General features: G+C 41.7%; 1 protein-coding gene across 1 annotated transcript; it reads left to right on the top strand.

Moving 5' to 3' along the window:
* Positions 1-1,035: 1,035 nt before the first annotated feature.
* Positions 1,036-12,931, top strand: acanb (aggrecan b; the record flags this gene model as incomplete). The annotated part of the gene is made up of 18 exons (XM_083973481.1): positions 1,036-1,108; positions 1,985-2,368; positions 2,780-2,954; positions 3,070-3,197; positions 3,313-3,606; positions 4,164-4,418; positions 4,895-5,069; positions 5,233-5,360; positions 5,952-6,245; positions 6,591-6,701; positions 6,813-6,920; positions 8,301-9,425; positions 9,534-9,638; positions 9,764-9,922; positions 11,057-11,175; positions 11,326-11,470; positions 11,611-11,793; positions 12,840-12,931. The coding sequence occupies 18 exons, from the start codon at positions 1,036-1,038 to the stop codon at positions 12,929-12,931; spliced, it is 4,053 nt and encodes a 1,350-aa protein (XP_083829607.1).
* Between the last annotated feature and the right edge of the window lie 8,033 nt (positions 12,932-20,964).

Genomic DNA, 20,964 nt, shown 5'->3' with positions numbered 1-20,964 from the left:
ACCTGGGGTGTCTCATCTCTTTCTAGCGACTCACTTTTGCCTCCAATCTGCCCTGAAGACGTAGCGCTACTCAAAAGGAACATTAAAACCTCTTGTCTTTAAACACAACTATGGCTATAGCTAAATCAAGTCAAAACTCTCAAATAAAAGTGTCAGATGACAAGTCAACGTCCCTTAGGTACCCAGCTAACGTGTCAAAAAGGGCAAAGACATTTTAATTTCATCACACTTTTTTTTAACCCTATCACATGCCCTGATTGATTTATATGCTCTATTATAAATACAAATATGTGTATTCGTATTTTGTACAGTTGTACAAATGTATTCGATATCCCTGCACATAAAGGACTTTGTAAATGTAGACAAAGAGACAAAGACACACATGTTCACACTCAAGAAACAGAAACACAGACAAACAGAAAACACAAGTACAGTTAGTAAGCTGTGGGAAAAAGAGCCTCACTCCAAAGTTCATATTCTTAATGGAAAAGCATTTAAGATGAATGAATCATACCCATTCCCATTCTGTGCCTGAACTTATTTTAGCACCAAAGACATTTCCTGTGCTCAGAGACAGAGGGGGCTTTCATTCCTCCGTCAGCATGCATGGTATTTCCAAATGATACCAGGGGCTCATGACGTTTCTGTTTCCACTTGGCTAAAGAGAGTGACGTAATGAGCAAATGCACTGTATATCCTGGATAACATGGCATATGAATGTAGGTGTACAGGAGTTTGGAAAAAAACACAGTGGCATACAGAGATGGAGGAAATTACAATGAATAAACCACTCATTCACTCTAACACTTACTTCACTGTTCATTTCTAGTAAAGAGAGGTTAGAGAGTTTGTACAGTTTTACTTTAGTTATTTAACACCCACTGTTTATATATGACTGTGGTCAGTTTAGCCTACTGATAATAAATAGCTTATACTAATAACTTTCTGTAGCTTCAAGCTTTGCCTGTTTCTTTTATCATTAACGATGGAAATCAAACTTGACAACTTCTATTGCTGTGTATTTTCCAGGTAACGATGACCCCCTTGCTTCTACTGTGTGTGTCCTTGCCCTTCATCACGGCAACAATATCATTTGACGATCATGATGGTGAGTTTTGGAAAATTACATGATGAGCACTCGTTGCATCTGATTTTTCTTAACTTAAGTTTTTTCTTCACTGTTGTTGTGGCTTACCTTCTAAGTGTCAAAAGCCACTAATGAGCTGTAGGAACGGTTCTCACGGGAATGAAAAATGAGATATAATCCTTTTCAAAAAATTCAATTACATCCATCACACGGCAGAAAAAACTTTGTGCTCTCATTCCTGGCACAGCTCTCATCCAAACTACTACTCAAAGACTGAAAATATAAATTATGAACATATCTAACTTAATTGCCCTCCACACATTATGGCTCTTACATTTACGGAAATTAAAAACCTGTCTCCAAAACATCTGGAAACTGTGACTACGTGAAGATAGTGAGAGACTTACAGTATCTTAACCTATAGCACATTCATGTCAATCAGTCCTGTAATTTCAGCCAGGTGTAACCCACTATCTGTTTAAAAGTAATTCAATATGCACTTGATGTATTGGCTTAGTTGCTCTTAGCTTTTGCCTTATATAGTTTGTTATTATCCCCTCAACAAGCAGCAATGCAGGGTAATGAAGGCCTCTGGAATAATAGATAATATATAGTACATAGGCCTCAATTCTTAAAAACAATAGAAAGATTTTCACATTTAGATTTAAGAATCAGTTTTGAACTAACTAACTAACTGATCATGCCTTGTCTGGTACTTTTGCCATAAGTGCAGTATCACAAAGGCCATACAGTCCTGCAAAAGCCCATTTCCACTTCTATTGGCCATGTCACAGCCAATAGCTCAGAAGAATATAACAGCAGCATATCTGTACTAAACATTACGTTGTAGCTCCATTAACAATTACAAATTCTTACAAATCAATGTCTTGTCCTCAGACATGGATGGCACACTGCGTGTCAGCATCCCTATGGAGATGCCTCTCCGTCCTCTCCTGGGAAGCAAGGTAGTGATACCGTGTTACTTCCAGGACAACACTGTCAATGACCCCGGAGCCCCAACGATTGCCCCGCTCTCCCACCGCATCAAATGGTCCTATGTCACCAAGGAGAAAGCCTCCACCATCCTGGTGGCCTCAGAAGGAAAAGTTCAGGTAGAGACGGAGTATTTGGACAGAGTGACCATGGTCAACTACCCCCTGGTGCCCACTGATGCCACCTTGGAGATAACTGAGCTGAGGTCCAAAGATTCTGGCTCCTACCGCTGTGAGGTGATACACGGCATTGAAGATAACTACGACTCCGTGGAGGTCCAGGTTCAGGGTATGGCACAGAACTATAATGCTGACAAGTTTAATTTACTACAAAATAAAACAACTAAGTTTTTATCATTTGTACTTTTACGTCTCCAAATAAATCTTCAATGTTTTTAACTATGTCTTGTAGGAAATTCCAATTCGTTTTCTGAATAAAGCAATGTCAATCAATGACGAATTTTCTATGTTCTGCCCAATCCATAATATACTGTAACACAGTCATTAAGGTGGAAACTCCTAGCAGGATTTTCTGAAAGTTCATCCAACCACTCAACTGGATGCAGAATTAAACCTCTCACCTTTCTGACTGTTTTTGGTTAGAAGTTAAAAACGTAACCACAAAATACAAAGTTGTGAGAATTTTGGTAAAGGGAAAGCTACTTCATCACATCCTCTTGTGCTTCTCTGTATCTCACAGGTATTGTGTTCCACTACCGAGCCATCTCCACCCGCTACACCCTGACATTTGAGAAGGCCAAGGCTGCTTGCATCCAGAACAGTGCCACCATTGCCACTCCAGCCCAGCTGCAGGCTGCCTACGATGACGGATACCACCAGTGTGATGCTGGTTGGCTCTCTGATCAAACTGTGAGGTAGAGTTCATCCATCCACCATGTTCAACCTCCAAACTGCTTATTTACATAGAGCCATAATGGACAGGATTCCATCAAAGAAATTCACACTCACCTACTTCACCTTCTTCTCAAGGTACCCCATCCATGAGCCCCGTGAGCGTTGCTATGGCGACAAAGAGAACTTCCCAGGCGTGAGAACCTATGGAGTGAGAGATGTCAACGAGACCTACGATGTCTACTGTTTTGCTGAAAAGATGCCAGGTACACCCGAGGGGAGCAGCAAAAGCTACCTGACCCACATGACCTCTTTACACTGCACAAACACCTCTGTTTCCTGTTGTGTAAAAGTGTTCGTTTCCCTCCTCCCTCCTCTCAGGCAGAGTCTTCTACTCCATGTCTGTGGAGAAGTTTTCTTTCTATGAAGCTGGAGATCAGTGCGCCAAACTCGGTGCCCGGCTTGCTACCACTGGAGAGCTGTACCTGGCCTGGAAGGGCGGCATGGATGTGTGTAACGCCGGCTGGCTGGCGGACAGGAGCGTGCGCTACCCTATTAACATCGCCAGGCCTCAGTGTGGAGGAGGGCTTCTGGGAGTGAGAACTGTCTACCTGCACACCAACCAGACAGGATACCCCTACCCAGACTCTCGCTATGATGCCATCTGCTTCCGAGGTAAATCCTTCATTGGAGTTTGTGATAAAAAAATTCTAAAATTATTCATTGAAAGGGAAGGGGATTACAATTTAAGGGGAATATTTAATTTCAAAATCCAGAATATACGCACAACAAGAAGGAGCTTTTGTGTTCCTAACTGTGGAATTAAACTATGGAACAGTTTGAATGTGGGGTTAAAAGAATGTCTATCTATATTCTATCTATCTATCTATCTATCTATCTATCTATCTATCTATCTATCTATCTATCTATCTATCTATCTATCTATCTATCTATCTATCTATCTATCTATCTATCTATCTATCTATCTATCTATCTATCTATCTATCTACAGTATCTATCTATCTATCTATCTATCTATCTATCTATCTATCTATCTATCTATCTATCTATCTATCTATCTATCTATCTATCTATCTATCTATCTATCTATCTATCTATCTATCTATCTATCTATCTACTGTATATCTATATCTATCCATCTATAAAACAGCTGTTTAGTGATGGTGTACTGACTAATAAGGCTGTAACATGTGTGACTCTGGTTTCCTCAGCTGGTGAGGATGAAGATGTTGTCCCTGCTAGAACCACCCCTTTCCCTGACATCATCCGCATGACACCTGCCCCTGGGGCATACCCAGGCCTCACACCCTCACCTGGGGGTGAAGAGATCAGGGGTGGGGAAGTGGCCACCCTCTCCCCGCTGCCCGTCCCACCCAGCGTGACAGACACATACACTAAAGTGACTCCTGTTGTACGAGAGCCTGGGCTTGATTTGACAGGCATAGATGCTGCCATGGCTCCCACAGGTAAGAAGTGGAGGATTATATATTTGATTGAAACAAAATCATTTGGGATATGTATTTTTTTTTTACATTTTGAAAACAAATTTTAGTGCAGTGCAGTAAAAGGACAGAACTGCAAAAAGCCCATGGCTCGGTTGGTAAAACAGCTACAGTTGATTCTTTTGGGAATCTGCTTGGATAACTGAAAAGGGAAAAAAACAACGTCAGGAAGTTGAATTTGCTGGAATACTACCACATCCACAAGTCCTCTCACACATGCTCATGGCTTGTTTATCCCCGTCATTACTGTCCGTGGCCATACTAATGGTGCTTTACCACTGGGCAGAAAATAAATGACTTCAAGATGTTCAAACTGAATATATCGCAATCTGCATCAGGAAAGTGCATAAGAAGGAAAGAAAATCAGATTGAACCAATAAAGTTTATCTTAAAAAAATCACTGTAAGAACACCTTTTTCCTTCCCACCCTCTTTTCCCAGGTTTGGTGTTCCATTACCGACCCATCACCGGCCGGTACACCCTGACCTTCGTAGAGGCTCAGCAGGCCTGCCAAAGCATTGGGGCAGTAATTGCCAGCCCCCAGCAGCTGCAGGCCGCCTTTGAGAAAGGTCTGCACCAATGTGACGCCGGGTGGCTACGTGACCAGTCTGTCAGGTCAGGATAGTCTCATCTACATGTACAAATGGCAGCGAATAATATCTAGAACACTGGGTGGAGAAGGTTTCATTTTTCGTATCAAAGCTAGTCCCTGAGGGGGTATACAGTACAGCAAATCTAAGCCTTAATGTTCTTTATCTTCATCTTTTCTCATGATCAGGTATCCAATTGTGTCACCCAGAGATAACTGTGCAGGTAACCTGCCATACCTTCCAGGAGTCAGGTCCTATGGCCTAAGGCCAGCCAGCGAACAATACGATGTATTCTGTTATGTGGAACGTCTGCAAGGTGAGGAGCATGAACCTTCTCACACCCTGAATAACATGATTTTAAATTCATATGTCCTGTCAACTTGCATTTAAATCGATTCGAGGTAACACTTTACTTGAATAGGTATTCATAAGATTGACATAACACTGTCATAACCATGACATAACAGCTGTCATAAACATCAATGAATACTTATGGCAGCTGTCGTTAAGTGTCATTCGGTAAGTTATGTCACTTTTAATGCAAAGTTGACATTGTTTGAGATGTTTTTGTTCTGACAACTTGACATAAAGACAATTTAAACTGTCATAGCAGACCTAATTGCCAAACTTTAAAAATTATGTCAAGTTCTCATAACAAGGACATCTCAAACAATGTCAACTTTGCATCAAAAGTGACATAACTTACCGAATGACACCTAACGACAGCTGTCATAAGTATTCATTGATGTTTATGACAGCTGTTATGTCATGGTTATGACAGTTTTATGTCAATCTTATGAATACCTATTCAAGTAAAGTGTTACCAATCGATGTGTATGTGCTGTATGAGTACTGTATATGTACTGCTCTGAGCTTCTATGAATGCTCATGTACTGTATGTTCTCAGGTGAGGTCTTCTTCACCAGTGACTACGACAGCTTCTCTTACGAGGAGGCTGTGCAGCACTGTCAGAAACTGAACACCACCCTGGCCACCACTGGGCAGCTGTATGCCGCCTGGAACCAAGGATTTGACAAGTGCCGTCCAGGCTGGCTGATGGACCGCAGTGTCCGCTACCCCATCACAACCCCCAGGTCTCACTGTGGAGGTGGTCTGGTGGGCGTTCACATCATCTACGCCTTCCCCAACCAGACCGGATTCCCAGACGAACACTCACGCTACGATGCATACTGCTTCAAAGGTAGGACATTATTCAGTTAAGGTGCATTCAAGGCTTTAATGCTTTTCATACTTTCAGCTTTAGCTACAGTTAAATCATATGTTAGCCTATATAAAATTCAAGAGATTCTCAACAATATTAGGTATTTCTGCTAGGGGAAAGATTACAGATGAACTTCAATAGTACTATCCACAATCATAGTGTTAAACAAGGCTGCTGAGATACATCAGACAAATGTCAGCAACAACTGCACGTAATGAAATGTAAAACTCTATTTTGAAATACCATGTTATTAAATTTACTCTATCAAACAGAATCTGTTTGAACTAATCAGTCATTTTGTCAATTGTCAATTCATTTTTTCAGCTGGAATCCCACTTGTCCACTCTGAAAATGAAACCAGTGTGGATCTGACAGTAGTGACTGTGGACGTTATCAACAAGACAACAGTGACAATTGATCATGTTGTTCCCCCTGGTAAGATAGCTGCATGGAATCTGTTTGTCTGGTTGTCCAGCTGTAATATTTCCAGTGTGAAACTGACAGTGAGTTGTTAAATATTACATGTTGTGTTTTGTTTTGTTTCAGTTCAACCTACTGTTGTCTACAATGAAACTGAGACCAGTGTAAATATCACTGAAATAGAGGAGTTCATCAACAAGACAACCATCACAATTCACCATATTCCTCCTCCTGGTAAGAAACAGCTGTCTGAATGAAAACTGTCCTAGTCTGTTTTCCTTGTTAAAGGGATAGTTCAACATTTTGGCAAATTGGCCCATTGCCATAATCGCTATAGTCATAGCAGTAGGTTCATTACCTTTAATTGTAGGTGTAAGCTATTTTCAGTACGGCGGAGCGCAGCAGCTGGCTGCTCAGAGCTACGCTATGGAGGCTAATGGAATTTCTTGGTTTCCCTCATTAAACTCATCAAATTCAACATCCCAAAACTCCACAGCGCTTTTGTAGACAAGTTGTGACCTGCACAACCACCACGCTATGAGATAATGACGGAACGATACGAAACGGAGCCGTTTTCGAGGTAAATACAGGGTAAATACGGAGACTGCTTGCTGAAAAACTGTCCCTGAACGCAACGCGCATCAGCGGTTTTGTATGAATTTACCTCGAAAACGGCTCCGTTTCGTGTCGTTCCGTCATTATCTCATAGCGTGGTGGTTGTGCAGCTCACAACTTGTCTACAAAAGCGCTGTGGAGTTTTGGGATTTTGTATTTGATGAGTTTGATGAGGGAAACCAAGAAATTCCCTTAGCCTCCATAGCGTAGCTCTGAGCAGCCTGCTGCTGCGCTCCGCTGTACTAAAAATGGCTTACACCTACAATTAAAGGTAACGAACCTACTGCTATGACTATAGCAATTATGGCAATGGGCCAATTTGCCAAAATGTTGAACTATCCCTTTAACAGCTTACAATCATCAGCAAGGGTGTTTGCCCAGTGGCCATGATAATATTATTAATCAGACTTTCTAATGCCATAGTCTTGAAGTACAAGTCACACTTGGCTTCCATAAAAAGGCTGAACTTGATTTGTTAAAAAAAAAAAAAAAAGTAATTAATCAACATCTTAGTAACAAACTTGATGGAACAAAGACCAATCTGCCCCTAATGTTTGCTCATTTCTCTGATTTAAAATCCAGACATCCTGTTCATAGCTAAAAACTTCAAAGGTTAAACTGGAAAAAAAAGTCAATTTTGGCAGATATTAAAGTGAACTCAAATGCAAAGGGGACAAGTGGGCCATTCCTACCACCAAAATCATGGACTAATAGTTTGAAAATTGCCCCAAAACATTTGGGATAATGCAAGTACACAGCTCACATATGTAAAGCTAGTCATTTCTAGACTTTTAATGCAGAAAAGTTACTTATTTTACCTTTAACACTGATAAATCCAGCTATTAACAACCTATAAACTATCAATTTAAAGGTTGGGCCAAATGTTCCTCTCAAACTAAACACAATATTTCATTTTGCTAAACAATATTTAACAAAATTCAGTGTCTGATGTTTTCACCTTCTCAGTCTTTCCCCCAGTGCAACCCACTACAACACCAGCCCCTGTGGATGTGTCAGGCTCTGGTTCAGCTGATCATTCAGCCAGTGGGGACTTGTCAGGAGAGTCTAGCACCTCCAGTGGTGATGCCTCTGGTTCCAGCGCCAGTGGAGACGTCTCTGGTACCAGTGCCAGTGGAGACGTATCTGGTTCAGGACTGGAGATTACCTTCAGTGGACGCACAGACATCCTCTCAGGAGACGGATCTGCCTCTGGAGCTCCCCAGGAGGCCGAAGGGGGCAGCACCGACATCTCTGGATCTGGAGAACTGGGTAGTGTTTCTGGATCCGGGGAGGAGATTCATGGAGGACATTCTGGCTTTGGGGTATCAGGATCAGGATCAGCATCAGGATCAGGTTTTGCAAGTGGAAGTGGAGACATCAGTGGTAGTGGAGAATTCATGATCATCATGGTGGATGGGAAGATGGTGGAGGTGCCAAAAACCCACAGGGAACCTCATGAGCAGTTGTTGGACAAGGAAGGCATCGAGACAATTGAATCAAGTACATCAGGACATATGTCTGGGTCTGGATCAGGATCAGGATCAGGCTCCGGTGAATTTTCCGGCATCTCTTTTATTGACCACAGTGGCTTTGACCTGACAGTGCAGCCATCCGGTGAGCAGGAGGTGTCTGGATATCGTCCTTTTGGATCAGGGTTCCATAGTGGCTTCCCCAGTGGTTTCCCATCTGGTGTATCAGGCAGTGGTTCTGCCTCCGGAGACTCTTTCCAGCAACGCGGTGATGTCATCTTCGTAACAGACGAGGAGATGATTGAGGTGACCGTACCGTCCCAGGAGATCCACCCTCAGCAGGGCCGTGGGGTGGTGGAGGTCAGCGGGGCAGGAAGTGGCTCGGGAATCCACCATGAATTCAGTGGCACCTTAGAGCAAAGCTTACATATCTCAGGCAGTGGAGAAGCGACCGTTGAGAGGCTTTCAGTCGCCCTGCCACCTGGATCTACCATGACTTACTCAGAGTACATCAAGAGTCTTGGACTCGGTGAGGAAGAACAAGAAGGTCACACCATCGTCGTGACTCCCGACACAGCCTACACCAGCCCAACCACAACACCGTCAATGTCATTAGCAACCCCTGCTGTTGTGGAGGAGCCGGACGTAGCAGAGAGTATGTGGTTGGATTTTTCTATTCCTCCATTATCATACTGTATCATGCACTTATGATAACCCGGATGACCTGTTCAAACTAAAGTTTCTCTGTTGTTAGTCTCTGCAGATCCTTGTAGTCCAAACCCCTGTGGTTCCGGATCCTGCTCTGTGCAGGGAGAGCTCGCCGTATGTCAGTGCCCCAACGGCTTCACTGGTGAAGACTGCTTGACACGTGAGTCACCAAACTACAACAATCGGCACACGTAACTGCAAAACGAGTTGACAGGTGATATACTGCAGATATTGTACCATATAACCACCTAACTGTGTGCTTTGTTGTGTATATTTGCTGTGCAGCGGTGCAGGGCTGCGGTGAAGGCTGGTTGGAGTTCATGGGCAACTGCTACCTTCACTTTGCGGAGAGATACACCTGGGCTGACGCTGAACAGCGCTGTCAGGAGGTCAACGCTCACTTGGTCAGCATCAGCTCCCAGGAGGAGCAGAACTTTGTCAACTGTGAGTAACTAATGGAAAATTAGAAGTCTGCACTGACGCCTGATTTTGTTCTAGTACTAGTCGAACCTCAACAAAACTGAAGAGGTTTTAATTCTTTTTAGTATTTTGAAGCTACAGTTGTTACCATTATTATTATGGTAAATGCGTCATTATCAGTCCTTTCCTGCCCATGAGGACAGGCCCAGAGTGGCCAATTGGGAGGTTCAGGAAAATTCCCTGTGGGCCACTGAACTATTTTGTCATAAATAGACAATCATTCATCTGCCATAAAAATACATGCCGTTCACATTCTACAGCTGTAACATCACAGAGCAGCTTTTGGACAGAAATTAATCAGATGGATCGCTGCTGCTGAGAGGACATTTTATAACCTCTTATCTATAAAATGCAAGAATAACCAAAGCTCTTATCAAATTACACTCACTTCCACCAACTTACTTAAAAATAGCTCATTTGAATATTAGACCACTATGATGCTTCCTGACTGGTCCTCCTCTGTAAATTCTCATTTCTCAACTCTCACCGTTAGAACAGAGCCACACCCACCCAACATTACACACCCACCTGCTGACAAACTCTATCTGCGACAGTTCGTCTTATTGTCTGAGTTTAGCTTGAGAAAAGAAGCCTAATGTCGGATAAAGATGTTTCTTCTTCTGTAAGATTTAGATGATTGATGTTTGATTTTGATCATGAAAACTAATGTTACCATTATATCAATAACACTACAATCGCCTTTTATAAATACATTGATTGTAGGTTGCTTTAGTCTATGAAATGTGTTTCTGTCAAGATCCAATGACATTACTGACACTTACGCATTACTGAATGCAAGAGGTTTCTTTTTAACTTCAGTGCAAATCCATCAAATAGATGACTCAATTTCTGGCTATTACTTTTGACATTGCTACAGTGCGTGCGTGATTCTGCAGATACACAAGACTTTGTGTCCTGGTTAGTTTGTCCATGTATATATTTCTTCTCATCATTTTTTTTTTCAGTTACTGTATGTCATACATATTGAGAAAGTTGTCAGTTCCAAAGGCTAATTTCACCCCAACAAGTCAAGCCTTTCAGTTTGAAGGCTGATTATGGGTGGGAGGCTGTTTAAAGATCCTATCCTTGTTTAATCAGTTTCAAAGCTAAGATCTCTTTCTCTCTGCACTACAGCCAATGGCCAGGACTACCAGTGGATTGGACTTAATGACAAAGATGTGCAGAATGAGTTCCGTTGGACAGACAGAAGTCCTTTGGTGAGTTCAGTTGTAGACTGATGGCCATTATCTCCTCAGCTGTGCACTAAACCTGCTGTCTTAGGTTCACTGCTTTTCTCTGCATCTACTGCTGAGTGTTGTTGTAATCTTGAAATGTATAATTGTCATTATATGTAATGCTCCCATCAGACCTTTGAGAACTGGAGGCCCAACCAGCCAGATAACTACTTTGACTCTGAGGAGGACTGTGTGGTGATGATCTGGCATGAGGGTGGACAGTGGAATGATGTACCCTGCAACTACCACCTTCCCTTCACCTGTAAGACCGGACCAGGTAGGTTTATTGGAATCGGAGGGTGTGTTACTGAAAGCTTTACTGTACAGCAAGCCAGTGTGGAAGCTAAGTAAGGAGATCATGGGACAAACACGAATCTCTATCAAGACAAATTCTGTAACCATCACTTGGCTTTTCAGTTACGTGCGGAGCCCCCCCAGAGGTGGAACATGGCCGGCCGATGGGCAACACCAGAGAGCTCTACCCCGTCAACTCTATAGTCCGCTACCAATGTGACGCCGGGTACGCACAGCGCCATCTGCCCGTCATACGCTGTATGCCAGATGGACAGTGGGGAGAGCCGCAAGTGGAATGTACAGAAGGTGAGCCTCCAAGGGAATCCATTTAGTAATCATGACGGTATCTTAAAACAGCAGTATGTAGGCCAAAGTAAAAACAGCCAAAACTGAAGTGACCTCAGACCTTCAGTAATACTGCAGTATAAGTATGTGCTATCACTCTGAATGTAAAACTCACACTGTGAGGAATCCAGAAGACACTCTTCAAAAAAAGTTGGTGAACGTTTTTTCAGCCAATCATTTCTCCCCTTTAATAAAACCAATTGGCGTTGTATTTGATATTGTTGGAAAGCCTGATTAGTCACCTTTACAACGAGGCACAACTTGTAAGGATCGTGCATCCGTGGAATGAGCAACAAAGCTAAATGTTTGGGTAGCGCTTTCAATGATGAGAAGTTCTGTTTTGGGGATTTTGGCACATTTTTGGGGGGGCGCTACCTACACGTTTAGCTGTGTTGCTCATTCCATGAATGCACAATCCTAACAAGTTGTACCTCATTGTAAGGTGACTTATCAACAAAACATTTCTTAACTTTTTTTGAGGAGTGTGTTACAATACTGTGTGGAGGTGGAATGAGAACCTCAACAATAAATCAAAACCTGGTAGGTATAACTAGAGCAACACTCCTGTTACCCATGTGGTTCAGTGGTAAGGTCTGCTTTATTGGGCTTTATGTATTTATGACTTTGATAGAGAAATAACAGTGGGAGTGGAATCTCATGAAACAAAGGCTTCTAGTTCGACTCTTGGACATTGTAGCTCAGTTCAAGATTGAAGATTATCTTTACTGTCATTCAGCCAAAACATCAGAGATGTAGAGCAAAGCCAAATTACAACACACTTTAGTCTTTAAACCAAGACAAATACTGGTTGTATACCTTGTGCATCAGCCTCAGATTGGACACGGCCACTGCAGAGCTAACATTTCGACACTTCACTGATGAAGAGCCGGTGGCAGCTCCTGAAATGAACCATTTAGCCATGCCACTCACTTCAGCGTGATTTGTAAGTCCGTTGGCTACTCATGTTTACCTGATATCATCAGTATGCGTACCTTTTTCTCCTCCAGCCGGCGCCAACAGTACCAGGCTACACAAAAGATCCCTCAGGAGAAGATATAAAGGGGTGAGCAGCCAACGGGAACAGAGGAAGCTGCTCTGAGCAGGACTGAAAGGACATACAACAGAGAGCCACAGAAGGACCCCTCTTGTAAAGAAGCATGGACACCAATGCAAATGCCCGACCAAAAAGATAACATTCCCTCTCATGTATATACACATACTAAAGCACATTTAGACAGTGGTAGTGGACCTGACTGATGTTTTGGACCTTTGAGTGACACTCTGCACCTTCTGAAGGCAGGTTTTCTATGTATTTATAGCGTCTAATTTATAGCTGTGATCCAGAATTATCTCACATGCACAAGTTGACATTTTCTACAGTCAGTTGCCAGCACTGCACACAAAGTAATGTCAATTAAAAACCGTCAAACAGCAACATAAGAGTGACACACAAAGTCCAAAACAGTCCAAGAAGAGTGTTTTCGATTGCAGCTGGATTCTCTGAAGTCAAACACATTGGTACATAGACTTTTGCTATTTTTTAGGATGTTTTTCTAGATCCGTGTTTCATTGCATTTTTTTTTATTTCTTTTATTCAGTCTCAGACTGTGCGCTTCAGACTGGTGAACAAACACACTTGCATTATCAGCAAAGACAATGATTCTCAAGCTTTTTGGTTGTGACTCTTTAAATGACAGCAATGAGTATGTTTCCACTTTCACCTATGGGGAGTGGTAAAGTTGGGTTTGACTTGAATTATCCTTTTTAGTCCTTTAGGCTTAAAGTGACTCGATGTTGCATAAAAGCACAAATCAGAGCAAAATGCAGAAGAAAATCAATGGTTTTTAACCATCTACCAGGAAAAGACTTGTCACAACCGTCAGGTTTGAGAACCACTGTGCAACAGCAGCACAACAGTGTCAGATATACTGAATCGATTGTGCTGTTCCCTTTGATGATGAATAGAAATCCAAGTTCATGATGTGTTTAAAGTCACTACAACAAACCTGGATTGAAATAGTCAGCACTCATGCACTTTTGGGAGTCTTTAGTTACATCTGTGCTCATCATATGAATCCAGTGCACCTTAAACAATATAATAAATAAATGAATAAAAATAAGAATGAAAAAAATCCTCCTCTACAGCTGACAGTTAGCAAGTGAGATCTACAGTATAACACTGACCAGGCCAGGAGAGGCCTGCAGGGCGGTGAAGAACTCCACCTCATCAACAACATTTAATGATGCAACAATCATGCGCATCCAGTTTCCAGGTGGGGATTATACTTGTGACTCCTCAGTGATCTCTGTCAGCACTGTCCCATGTGGGATTCTGCTTTTTTCTGAGAGGAATGATGAGCTTCTCACCGAAGGTATTCTCACAATTCTCTGAACGGCATGATCTGTTAATAACTTAGCAGACAATCTAATTGTTTGATTAATTCATCGTCAACCTGTTTTGTTTATTTGTTACTTTAATTAACTGTTAAGTTGCAGTTCTGAGTTTCCTATAAAATGGGCAACGGTAGCCTGTACAAGGAGACAAATGGATTTTTCTTTTCCAGCCTTTTTTGTGGAGGTTTCAGGCTGTGTGTCATGTGACAGGGTCTTATCAACAGAGATGTATTTGAGAAAAAAAAACATGATTGTAAGGAAAGGAAGCTGTGAAGGCTGTGGATTTTTTTTTTATGATGGGGAAGGAAATGGAGGGGTTGAAGTGGAGGGGGAGTAGGTAATAAAATGTCGACCATGACCCTTTAAGGTCAAGATTAGCCTCAACACAGCAGATCATCAGACTTGTAGCAGAACTAACACTGGTCGTTTCACGGACACACACACAATCCAGCAAAGATACAACAAAGATATCAAAGTCGATGAATGAGCATCACAAAGATTGCTGAAAGAATTGTATGTTTACAAGTAAATAGATTAATTAAAAGTCAAATTGCTGTAGTTTTTTTGACACTCAACATTTGAGTGATCATGAGGGTAGTTGAAGGGAAAGCTCTATAACAGTGAGGGTCTCCATCAGTGTTTGTGATCAGGTGCTTCTTCAACAATCTGAGATATCTTTAAACCAAACCATATAACGCTGCACACAGACAACATGTCTGTTGTGACTTTGTTCAGATCCCGAATCCTGATGTGAACATACAGTAAACTTGTACTGTGCTGTACCAAATAAATCTTGGAATCATCTGTCTTGACTAGTTATTGACTTACACTCTGTTATTGCACTAGGACTCATATGAAAATTGCACTTCTCTCAGTTTCTTTACCTGCTGCAGTTAAATCTGAGGTGAACTCTCAGAGTCAGAGGAACAAACCTGCCATTTAGTTTGTTTTTACCTTCCTGTGGAGCCCAACTGTGAAAAAACACACCTTAAATAGCTCCTTCATGAGCCTCCACAGCGACTACCTTCATCACTGCAGTGGCTGCAAACAGATCTGCTGTGTGTGTGTTTGTGTATGGGTGTGTGTGTCAGGGAGAGAGTGGCCCAGAATATGTGGTTGCATGTTTATATGCATCTATGTGGTGTGTTTGTGCAGTCACACTGTACATACCTCTGCATGAATCTGATGTGTGAATCTGTGTATGTGTATGTGTTGTGTACTCATGTTTGGCCAGCAGGTGTAAATAGGATGTGTTTATAAAAGCTGTTGGCCATATAATCACTGGCAGCTCTGTTTGCACCCGGATGCAGGAGGGCGTAGCAGCGTGTTCGAGTCCACTCATCTAAAAGTGCATCATGTCCAGACAGAGCGGCGTGTGTTAGCTTTACATACAGTGGCTGTTCTGTATGGGTCATTCACCCATCTCACCTCTCTGCCCCGGCATTCCTGACCCAACACTGAGTGTCACTGTGGCAGCCTGTGAGCACATCCAGCAGCGGCTTTAAAGAAATGTATTCTGAGAAAAAAATCTGAGAAAATATTTAAAGTTATACATCTATAACCAATTATTAGGTTTTCGCCATGACCCTTGGGATGGTGTTGTGTGTAGACTGCTCTGTCAGCCCAACTAACATCACATCACCATGCACAGTAAGTATCTTCGCAAAGTTTAGTTTAGTTTATTTATCTATTTCATTCATTTATCGAGCATAAAAACAAAAATAAAACTCATAAAAAAATGACAATACTGTAACTCTTGAATGAAAGGGGGCAGAAAGAAGCAAACTTATATCGTCTACCCCTTGTTACAAGAAATTAATTCACAAATTAGATAATATGCATCCAAGCAAAGACGAAATGGAAGTAGAAGAAGAAAAACATCACCAAACAACAACGTCTACAACAAAAATGGCATCAAATAAGTTGAAGTAACGGCCGCAGCCGCAAAGTCTGATGAGATGCGGCTCTCCTGCATTTTACTTTAACTATCTCTAATTCTTTTCTCTCTTTTTTTTGTGTGTTTTTAGTGCTGACTTGCTGCCTCATTTACCCACTGAGGTAGAAATAGAATTTTAAATTAAAAGTAGTGCCAACATCAAGTCAATATTTCCACTTTCCAAAAACTTGGGAAGTGCAAAGTTGTAAGTCTCCCAATCAGTGCTCAGATCTATGATTTGCTCAACTGTTCAAATAAAATGAAATGAAACAAAATGTAGGCTGTGTCTGAAAGCATAGACTTCAGAGCATGTTCAATGTGTGGGAAATGAACTGAGCATATCTACTCAAGTGTAGTCAGTTTTTTCCAGTGCTGTTGTAATCTGTGTTTTCCACAGATTTCTCAGTCTCCAGAGCTCCATGCTTCTGCACCAACCGCCGCCTGCATCACCTCCTTTCCTCTGCTGCAGCCCAAACCAGCCTGCCCTCCCTGCTTATAAACCAGCCTGCCATGCTAACAAGTATTTCCATTAAGCTGGCCTGCTCTCACTATGACCCAGCCTGCTCACTATAGAAGCTGCCTTCATAGGCTCCTCTTGACTGAACAATCCCCATTTTTCATGTCATAAACAGTTTTCTTGTCTGTACACAACATCTATTGCACCTACGTCCATCCTGGGTGAGGCATCCCTCCTCTGTTGCTAACTCTGAGGTTTCTCCTGTTTTTTCCTTGGGAGTTTATCCTCAGTGGATGTGAGGGTCTAAGGTCAGAGAGGATGTTGTTATGATGCTGTGTAAAGCCCTTTGAGACAAACTGTAAAAATGGGCCATACAGATAAACTTGCCTTGTCTTCATCACCCCTTGCCTAACCACACCTACGACCTGGGTTGATATGAAGGTGGTCCATGGTCCAGGCCCTGCGGTGACCAGTGTCTTCTACACTGTCTTAAATTTTTTTTTTTTTTTTTTTAAAGGTTTTATACAGTTTCTCTTAATTTGTGGGTGTGTGTATGCAGCCTAATCTCAGGCTGGTAAAATTGGAGATGACTTTTATTGTTGACTTCAGTGGAATGCAGGACAAAGCAGGCAGGAATTCACAGTTTCTGACTAATAGTGCAAAGCAAAAAGGTTTCTGGTTTCTGAACACCAAATAGTCTAGGGAACAGGCTGACACACACAGGAACGCTGAGGCAGTACTCATGGTCGGGGGCAAAAGGCCGAGTGATTACTGAGGCCATGACGAGGCGGGAAAGTCCAAGACGAGGTCGGCAATACAAAGGTTATTGCTGGAAAGTCTTGCATCGAGGAGCAAAGACTAAATAACAAAGTAAAGGCAGGATCAGACTACATGAATTCAATTTTCACATGATTTAGTTGTGGCCGACAAATTTCCAGCGTCTGGCCCGATTATGAACGTCAGGAGCGATGAACAGACGCGTAGTGTAACATAATTGACGGACAGCGATTTTAGCATGTTAAATTTTTTTGAATCTATTCGTCTAGTCTGACATCTCCTATGACTTGAACCTTGATGTTGACCAATAGGATGACAGAGAGCTCTGACGCATTGGCCGTTGAACTCGAGCAGGGTCGTGATCGATGATTGGTCGGGGTCATACTTGTAGTGTTGCCAGTCTCCCGACCAAGACACTGCAAGAATGTATGCCCCTGTGATAATCTAATCCAGTGTTTTTCAACCTTGGGGTCGGGACCCCATGTGGGGTCGCCTGGAATTCAAATAGGGTCGCCTGAAGGTCTAGTAGGCTAATTGATTAAAAAATTTGGATAAAAAAACTTTTTAAAACTAATTACAGTATTATCAACTAAATTATGATTAAAAACACCACAGACAATCTTAAATAACTATATTCGATACTTTCACTTTCTCGAATATAAATTGAGATCAAATAAAATGCAGCATATAAATATCTGAGCTTGCACATCTTGATTGAGGGGTCACCAGAAATTTGTGATGTCAAAATGGGGTCATGAGCCAAAAAAGGTTGGGAACCACTGATCTAATCTGACACGATAACCATCGTGAAAGACAAAAAATTGTGTGGTCTGAACGTGGCCTAAGGTTTAAAGAAGAAGTGCTGTTTTTTTTTTTTAACAATTTGGGTCTTATTTCTTACTCACCCATATAACTTTGGTGTCATTAGGAGTTTTGTGGCAGATAATACGTCATTTAGAGGCTGCAATTCAGTGCCCCATCACTCCCACTATATGGATATATGTGGCTCTCGAATGGATCTAAATATCATCTGAAGGACTCCTACTGACACCAAAGTTATATGGGTGAGTAAACGACAGTATTTTATGCCAGAAATTAGGTCCAGGTTGTAAAAAACGGCACCTCTCCTTTAAGTTCTGCCTCCGAGGAACCTGAACTCAATTGGATATCTGTGCCACTTTCCACTTCCACTTCCACATTGGTAGATTTGTAGATGAAAACTTTGCATTTACACAGAAAATCATAGAAACACAGAAGAGCTTGTAAATTGTAACACATTATTAAAGATTACTGTCCAGATTATGATGTTATGTGATATACTCACCCATCCAACTATTGTTTGTGCAGTGATGCAGGCTCACGGCCTTCCAGGGGCAATACAAACAGTATTACCTGTGTACTAAACTAAAAGGCCCATTGGGTGAAGTTATGCAAACATGTTGTGTACCAAGTTACTGAGAACATTTTGAAAACGAAACATCTAATATGCCTGTAAAGTGAAAGTCTGGCACAGTGCATTGCAAATTGGAAGTGAGGCTCTTCCTCCTGGGACGTGCAGTTCAGTCTCAGTTTCACCTACAGTATGCGGCCGGAGGCCATGGCAGCCATCTGCATGACAAATTTCACCCTTATGGGATAGCGCACATTGGTATGGGTTGAATCTCCACCTGCTCTCCTGGTCTTTCCAGCTGTGTTGCATCATTGCATGATAATGAGTCCCACAGACCTTCTAATCTTATCCTGCACATGTCTTAATCATAATCATAATATCAAGATTGAGATCTCTAACAGTTGCATATGGTCACTCTGAGCTGTTCGGTGAAGTTATTCACACAAATACACACAGGGGATTTGCATGAAGTTGTTTGGACTTACTTGGAAACTGGACATTTTTTTAATCACCTAATTTCTTCCATAAAAAATGTAAATCAGATAAAAAACATCTTTAAACAGTAGTGTTTTTATTAATTTGTAGAAAATAGTACAAATGCAGGACATAGTATATAATGAAAAAGCTACATGTGTGTAATGAAAAACAGGTTCTTCTTCCACAATGGATGTAAACAAAGTAGTTTAAATATTACAATAATACTCAGAATCACTCATAACTTCTGCTCTCTCCATTACTCACCCTTAGAAAAATGAAGAAGAGATACATTACATTTTATAAGATGGTATACACAAACATTTCAGGAGATGACCAAAGACAGTATATTTCACAGTGTTGGAAAGACAGAAATAGTCTGTTGTGGAAGTAAACAATACAGTTAGTAAGTGTGCAATCATGGACCAACAAGAAAGAGCTGACGAGAAAGTCAAGAGAAACATTCTCCACTTGTCTGAATAAATACAGGTGAGGGGGGAAGGACTGCGGTGTGACCAGATAGCAGTGGATTATTTTGAGCATGGAGAGGATTTTCCTGTCTGAAAACCCTCATGAGGTGTAAAATTAATCATCTGTTACTGCAGGTCAGTGGTGGTAGTGATCAAATCAAATCAAAGCCAATAAAAGTCAAAAAGAGTTTGATTAGATCTCATGGGAAGATATTTCTGCTTTGCCTTTAGTTGTTGTGGTTGCAAAGTAACATATCAGCCAATGGAGTACTACAGGAATGAATAAAACTCAGGGGAGAAGTTTGCATTTTTGTACGCCCGGTTTCCTTGTTGCTAAAGTCAATGGGTTTTTTGAATGTGATTGACTAGATGCCTGAAATAAATGCCTGATTTTGTTACAAGCTCGAGGCCAGTGCTACAAACTTTTGTTTGTCAAACAGCTTCTTCTTCTTTTCTTTTCTTTTCTTTTTTTTTTTTAGGGGGGGGGGGGGGGGGGGGGGGGGTCTTAGTCTAAAATCTAATAGAAAAAATACCATTGACTTTTTATCAAGAGAACCAGTGTGATACTAACCTTCAGGCTCCCTGAAGCACACTAGTGTGTGGACATCACTGTCCATATACTAACATGTACGTTTTGTCTGAAATGGTTAAATTTGGAGTGACTTTAATAGTAAACCAAAAACAGTTATTTTAGACTGTGGCGTGCGTTGTGTTTTGCAACACTTTGGGGAAGGTTCTTTCTGACAATACTCCCTTACACAGAATTAAGATACAAATGGTTTTGCAATTTTTCTTGTGTAAGAACTTGAATGGCCTGCACAGAGCCCTGACCTCAGCCTCATCAAACCTTTTGAGATAAGCTGTGAGCCAGGCCGGAGCACCCAACAACAAGGTGCCACAGGTGTGGAGGCTGTTTAGCGGTATATCAATGCCCTCTGGTTTTTAAAGGAGATAAATATATGCAATTACATGAGTGACATTTGTGCACTGTCCACATACTTCTGACCATGTAGTAGAGCAAAAACAGTTGTTGAACAGTAGTGTAGTTCAATACTGAGACATGAGTTACAGTCTTACGGAGGTGGAGATTGATTCATCCAACAGCTCAGAAATGAACAAACTAGCTAACAGTTCATTTGCATCCAGGTTGCAGCTAACGCTAACTTCCCGGCCAGAGCTGTGGCCCAGTGTGCTGTTAGAAAGGTTTGTTTTGAGTCACGTTGAGTCACGGCAT

Source organism: Trachurus trachurus (assembly GCF_905171665.1).
Source record: "Trachurus trachurus genome assembly, chromosome: 6".
Lineage (NCBI taxonomy): Eukaryota > Metazoa > Chordata > Actinopteri > Carangiformes > Carangidae > Trachurus > Trachurus trachurus.
Note: the sequence above shows the minus strand (reverse complement) of the source record. Positions and strands in the feature narration are given on the sequence as shown.